Source organism: Rutidosis leptorrhynchoides, chromosome 1, assembly GCF_046630445.1.
Source record: "Rutidosis leptorrhynchoides isolate AG116_Rl617_1_P2 chromosome 1, CSIRO_AGI_Rlap_v1, whole genome shotgun sequence".
Classification (NCBI taxonomy): domain Eukaryota; kingdom Viridiplantae; phylum Streptophyta; class Magnoliopsida; order Asterales; family Asteraceae; genus Rutidosis; species Rutidosis leptorrhynchoides.
Window position 1 is genome coordinate 509,012,501 of NC_092333.1, and position 6,581 is coordinate 509,019,081.

At 34.1% G+C, this 6,581-nt stretch overlaps 1 protein-coding gene across 2 annotated transcripts in view; it reads left to right on the forward strand.

The window, feature by feature from the left end:
* LOC139886633 (abscisic acid 8'-hydroxylase 2-like) overlaps positions 1 to 6,359 on the forward strand; it is an 11,096-nt gene extending 4,737 nt beyond the window's left edge. The window contains exons 6-8 of one of the 2 annotated variants that reach the window (XM_071870565.1): positions 1,148 to 1,333; positions 2,822 to 2,940; positions 5,865 to 6,359. In XM_071870565.1, coding sequence (XP_071726666.1) covers positions 1,148 to 1,333; positions 2,822 to 2,940; positions 5,865 to 5,967 — 408 coding nt within the window. In that variant the 3' untranslated portion in view covers positions 5,968 to 6,359. The remainder of the gene's footprint in view (positions 1 to 1,147; positions 1,334 to 2,821; positions 2,941 to 5,864) is intronic. The other variant, XM_071870566.1, reaches the window with a different exon arrangement.
* Positions 6,360 to 6,581: the final 222 nt, after the last annotated feature.

Consider the following 6,581-nt stretch of genomic DNA (forward strand, 5'->3'; position numbering starts at 1 on the left):
TCACCAAATAATATATATATATATATATATATATATATATATATATATATATATATATATATATATATATATATATATATATATATATATATATACCTTAGATTTTTCTCTCTGGCGTTAGGTGGAATAACATGTGGCTCCACCTGAAGTTAAAATTAAAAAAATTCTTCAACTAGTGTTATTAATTATAGTAACATTTATAAACGAAAAATGTTCATGATTTACTAAACAAACATGATTTTTTTTTAAATAGTAATTTTTGAAACACCATTTACAGAACTAGAAATTTTGAAATGAGTTTTACAAATCTAGTAAAACCGGTGTTTGAAACACCGGGTTACCACTTTTCACCCAAACCAGTGTTTCAAAGGCCGGTTTGGGTACACTTTTCTCAGATGATCTCATGACCAGATGCTTTTATGCCACCCGTTGCCACCCCCTGCCGTTAGATGTTTGACCAGATGATAAAAATACACAAACCAGCGTTTGAAAAGCCGGTTTGGTGTAAAAAATTGCAACCGAGTGTTTCAAACACCGGTTTTACTATATTTGTAAAACTCATTTCAAAATTTCTAGTTCTGTGAATGGTGTTCCAAAAATTACTATTTCAAAAAAAAAGATCAAACAAACAGAAACAAACATTCATCAATTAAAAAAAATCTTCCAATAACACCATTTTCCTCTCAATCATTTGTAGCATCATCTAATCCATGTTGCTTTGCTTGACTAACATAAGTGATCTTGCCATTTCTTGCTCCGGCTCTAATACCACGTGTAGAATCATTTTAGGTCCACCAACATGTATAATATATAAGCTTATGAATTACATAATACTCTAAAACCAATTGGTGATTAAGGAAAGTTTCCCTAAGCTTATATGCATACATTTTTTTCTATCAGTTTTCGATGTGAGACTATTGTGCCTTCTTAACCGATTATCTTCAACATCATTATCATTATTAAAGATATATATATATATATATATATATATATATATATATATATATATATATATATATATATATATATATTACACCTAGCTAATTAAAAAAAAAAAGTAAGAGCTTCCGAGTATATATCAACAACAACATGCATGTTTTAAGATTCAAATAGATTAATAATCATATTGAAACTAAAATGTTTGCAGGTAATTCAAGAGACATTGAGGGCATCGAGTATTTTATCATTTACGTACAGAGAAGCTGTTGAAGATGTAGAAATGGAAGGCTATTTGATACCAAAGGGATGGAAGATTCTTCCACTCTTTAGAACCATCCATTACTCTTCTGAGTTTTTCCCTCAACCCCATAAATTTGATCCTTCAAGATTTGAGGTGACTTTTTTGCATAACATCTATATACTTTATTTTTTTATAAAGTATACTTTATTACGTTTATATACTTTATTATCTCCATCAAAATATTCATTTTAATTATCCATACATAGTACTGCCAACTAATTGTAACTTAACAATAAAATCTAATCATTATTAAATAAACACTTGCAATAGTATGTTTCATAGTCATAAAATGAAAAAAGGAATAGTAATGATGATCATCCAAATGTATTTACAAATGGAAAATGGAAAAGGTTTTTACTATACGTTCAGGCTATTTGGAGAACGATCATATTTTTACTAAGATCTATGCGGCCTATCTTAAGATATTTTGCGTGTATTGTTTAAACAGTATATTTCATGTGAGAATATTAGAGGTTTAACTACCTATATACTAAATGGCGTCCAAGTTTTCGTTGTTTTTGCTATTTCAAGCTTTTCAAACGACAACCAACAAATAACTTATGGTTCAATCTACAATTTCTTCGGGGTATAACACATAAAATTATTATTTTAAATAGAAACAAAGATGTAGAAATGAAAGGAGAAGAGGCAGAAATAACTACTAAGCTATTTTGGGTCGGTTTGTTCAAATATATAAGTTGATATAGGCAGGGCCGGTCAAACTTTGGTCAAATTTTTGCATGCCCCGGGCGAAATGATTATAAAATGCCCCAACAGTTACGCAAACATATATCTTTATGAGGTTTAAACTATGGGTATTAATAATTTTGTTCGAAATGATGCCCCTAACCGCGTGATGCCCCGGGCTGTCGCCCGCTTCACCCATAGCCTTAGCCGGCCCTGGATATAGGGAACGCCATTAAAAATATTGAAGAATAATAAAATAAAGATGATATACATATATATACATGTACCATTGATAAATAATTAAGGATGAAGGATGTCACGTGATATTGGTGTGTGGTTTTGTCCCGTAGTAGATTAAATAGTGTTATTGCAAGCAAGTACGTGTAAGTTGGTGCTTTGAGATACATACAATATATTTTGTCTAATTACATGGGTCTTCCTAACTACACAAGTAACGTAGTCGAATAAGTATTTTTAGTTGAACGATAGCTGGGTTCACTCATCGTTAGCCGAGGGTTGCGCTACGTTGCATCGTGCGCTCAGGGGCCTACTACGTCGTCCACCACATCCGGGCTATAGTCTCGCTTACCACTGATAGGATCGTATATCCAACAACATGTCCTGCAATATAAGCTCAAGAATCTTTTTTCTGTAAAACCAATTGGTAGTAGAGGGAGTTCTTCTTAGACTTGTATGCATACGTTTGTCTTGTCTTATGATCGATGTGAGACTTTGATTTACACCCTTACGCTACTTAACTCCAGCCTTGAGATTAGGTGTTAGAAAATATCAATTAAAATCTGAATTCGAATTCTAACTCTACGAGCTTACCATTTAAGTATGCATGGATCACGCCTCTAACACGTAAATCTTGGATATATGTTTTGTGTGTAGGTCCCACCTCGACCAAACACATATATGCCATTTGGAAATGGAGTCCATTCATGTCCAGGTAGCGACCTAGCTAAGCTCGAGATGCTTGTCCTCCTCCATCATTTAACCACTACCCTCAGGTTAGTATAATCACAAATCTTTGAAATTAACATCAACTTAGTTATATAGCCTAGCTATAAGCCTATAACTACTTGCATGACCATATACCCGATCTTTCTACAACAACGAGTATGATTAATAGATGGAAGAATACGACGAATCAATGTAAAATCAATAATATCATATATAATGAATGTCGATATTACAACTTATGTAAAAAAAAGAAACATCGTTTGACTAGGGAGAAATTGAGCTTAATCTCTCCCTAGCACGTCTGAATCGCCACAACAACCCAGAGTAGGGTAAAAAAAAACTCTCAACCCTAAAACACGCAGAAACCGGTGTGTATGTATGTGTGTGTGTATATATATATATATATATATATATATATATATATATATATATATATATATATATATATATATATATATATATATAGGCCTGACAACCATTCACACAAACGTGCAAATGGACCTATGTTAATTCGCACGAATGGGCTTCAACACCACATATGCTCGTGCGACTAGATAATTTCACGCGTATACATCAATCTTGGTGTATAAAACAAATAAACTTTCTTATACTATTCGTCAAGCGAAAAACATCCAAAATATGCATCAACAAATTTTCTCTTAGACGTTGCTGGCGAATTGCTGTAAACAACTCTTGCAAATCTCCGCAGTAGTACCATATCCTTCCGAGTTACCGCTTCCATCAAAAGTCTTCCGGAATAAGTTGATACTTAAGCTTCGAATTTCACGTGATCATGTTATCCATAGTACCATAACAGTAAGATTCCCCCTATGACTAAACTCTTCAGATCTCTCACACGAAATCTTCATACAAACTGACTTGCTCAGAATTCCCAATTGTAAACATTCTCCTTCACTGTTAGCTGTATCCTTATAAATTTAATAGCCCGGCCAAAAGTCATCAAGAATTACAAATGTATAGGCAAAGTATGTAGAGAAGTCCGACCCACAACTAACAATTTCCAATAAATTAGCAACACGTAGATTCATCAAAGATAACTTTATAAATCTTGTGATTGCTTATCAATATCATCAAAACTAATTTTCTTTACAAAGCGAAATTTATAGAAGTGCGGAAATAAAATAAAACTAGGTTGGCCCATAAATAATCAGATGCTATAGGTTACCCCACAAAATAGAGGTTGTTTCGGCTCTTGGAGTAAGGGGATAAGGGCTGAGTGCCGGGGAAATGCTTTTTGAAACTTACCCCACTCAATGGAAACTGATTTAGGCAAGATCCCATGTCTAAGAGTTGTCTTCTGGCATGATGGTTTCTCACATCTATAGACAAGGCAACTCAATTGCAGACATACTGGCTTCTCATGCTTACTCTCACAGGTCTGATTGCATCGTTGAAGCTGCTTCTGTATTGCATGTGCCAGTCTGAGCCTGCCACTCGTACTGAACTACTCAAAGAAGCAACATGATACTGCTCTTTTTAGTTGGCGGTCAAGGTTTCCTACTCAAATGTACCCTCGTGTTCTTCATTACGTTCACCATTACAGTAAGTCCAATGAAGGTAGGAGGTCATCCACTAGACTTGTATTAACATCCTTCTTTAAGTGAATCTGATCGATAAAAATAAACATATGCTTCATTTGCGCGAATGAACCATTTAGTTCGTACGAAAGAAAATTGATCCTTGCGGGGGAACAATTAGTTCGTGCGAATATAAACAAGCTCATACGAATGAGATGCTTATTTCATTCGTACGATTGAAACCTTTTGTTTACAAGAAAGAGCTTCATTCACACGAATCAAGTTCTTGACATAACTAAGCATTTCGTGGGCAGAAAACAAACCCAACAAACCCTGTATGGTGTTTTTAATGATTTTCACTATTTTTTTTCTTCTAAAAGTAGACACCCTTTTATACTCTCAAATATCCCTATATTCGTATGTATGGGCCTACGTTCATTCACAAGAACATGCTTCATTCCTACGAACAAGACCTCCGGTCACATATGCTCTTGTGGTTGACCAGTTTAACGTGTTTACATCAATCTAGATGTAAATCTTCCTATGCTATTCAATAAGTGTTGGACGTCCAAAGTCCAAAATATGCATCAACCCTAGTACAACAAAATCACTTCAGACAAATGTTTGAGTATTACTACAAAATATTGTGAAGAAAGTTTTATGCAACAAATTTTACGGATAAGATTTTTATGGTGAGACTATTCCAAACAAGGAGAGTATTGTAGGATCGTGTAAACATGATTAAACGATCAATACTTCAATATCGAGTGCGGAATAACTCGATATTGGGTTTTATATCAAAACAACTAATCGAAACAATGATCTTAGCGATATAATTGACTTTAGGATGATTAAGATCAACCCACAAGAGTGCTAGTCGACTAGGGAATCGGATACAATGTTTAGAAGTGTTTAGAGTTCGTAACCCTAACAATGAACCCGAAGTTGACATTAAATACAGACAGCACGTGCAACCGTGCGGTTTCCCACTGGACCCGTACGGATGCATTCTACATCCGTGCAGTTGCACTCCAGGTGTGTAAACTAAACATTAACGTATATTAACTAGTAAACTATTACACACCGCACACTATAATGAACTTGAGAATAATGTTATGCACCAACAAGTATTTTACACTCATACATACTTTGCCTAATCAAACAGGTTATCTCATTAATGTTTCATGAAACAAAGTGTTCCATTTATTTTGTAATTTATGCATCAATCCTAATTTAAATCCGTTCATAAAAGCCGTTTCGTTCTAAAACGAAAATGTGATTCATCTCTAACGTATCCCCGCATCTCTAACGTATCCCCGCATCATGATGTATACATATATATATGGGCCCTTAACAATATATACACGGCCACGTAGTCGGTGACATTACTTATAAAAGAGTGCATATGAATGATGTTTATTTTGTTTTTGTAGATGGGAAGTAATCGGAGAAGACGGAATACAGTACGCACCGTTCCCTGTACCTCGAGGCGGCTTACCCATCAAGATCTATCCCGTTAATTTAACGAACGTCTAGTAACAAATTAAGTCGATGTATGTATTGTTTTCGGGGTCAAAAGTTTGTACCCTGTTATATTACACTTGTTACTGTTTATTTACATTTACAATGTACATATTCCTTGTAAATACAGTATGTAATTGCAATTTGCAAAAATCGTGAAAAATTGGCAGAGGTGGGGTCTTAAGTGGTCACATTGATAGGGTCAAGGTTAATGGCACTTGTAAGTTGTGACCTATGAGAAGAAACAAAAATACAAGTCCCTTAAAATCATTGAATTACACGTGTAATAGTCTTCTCTGTTTCGGATCAATCTCTTACACTGTATTCATTGTGGATCAAATTTATGTGGCTTTCTTTTCTTGTTTACTTGTACAACTTTTTCTTAATTACTTTTAATCTGGTAATTGATGGTGAAAACATGGCTTGTGTTTGTATTTATCCATATCTTTTCCAACTAGTTTTATCCTTTTTTTTTTTTTTTTTTTTTTTTTTTTTAGATCGAGCATATATTGGTCTTGGCAAATTATTACAGTAGATTTGGTTTCCTTACTCTAAAATATATTACTGTTGGAAATAGGAGGTTATGTATATTATTTGTGGAAGAGAGGATTGATGATTTAGATGTTTGA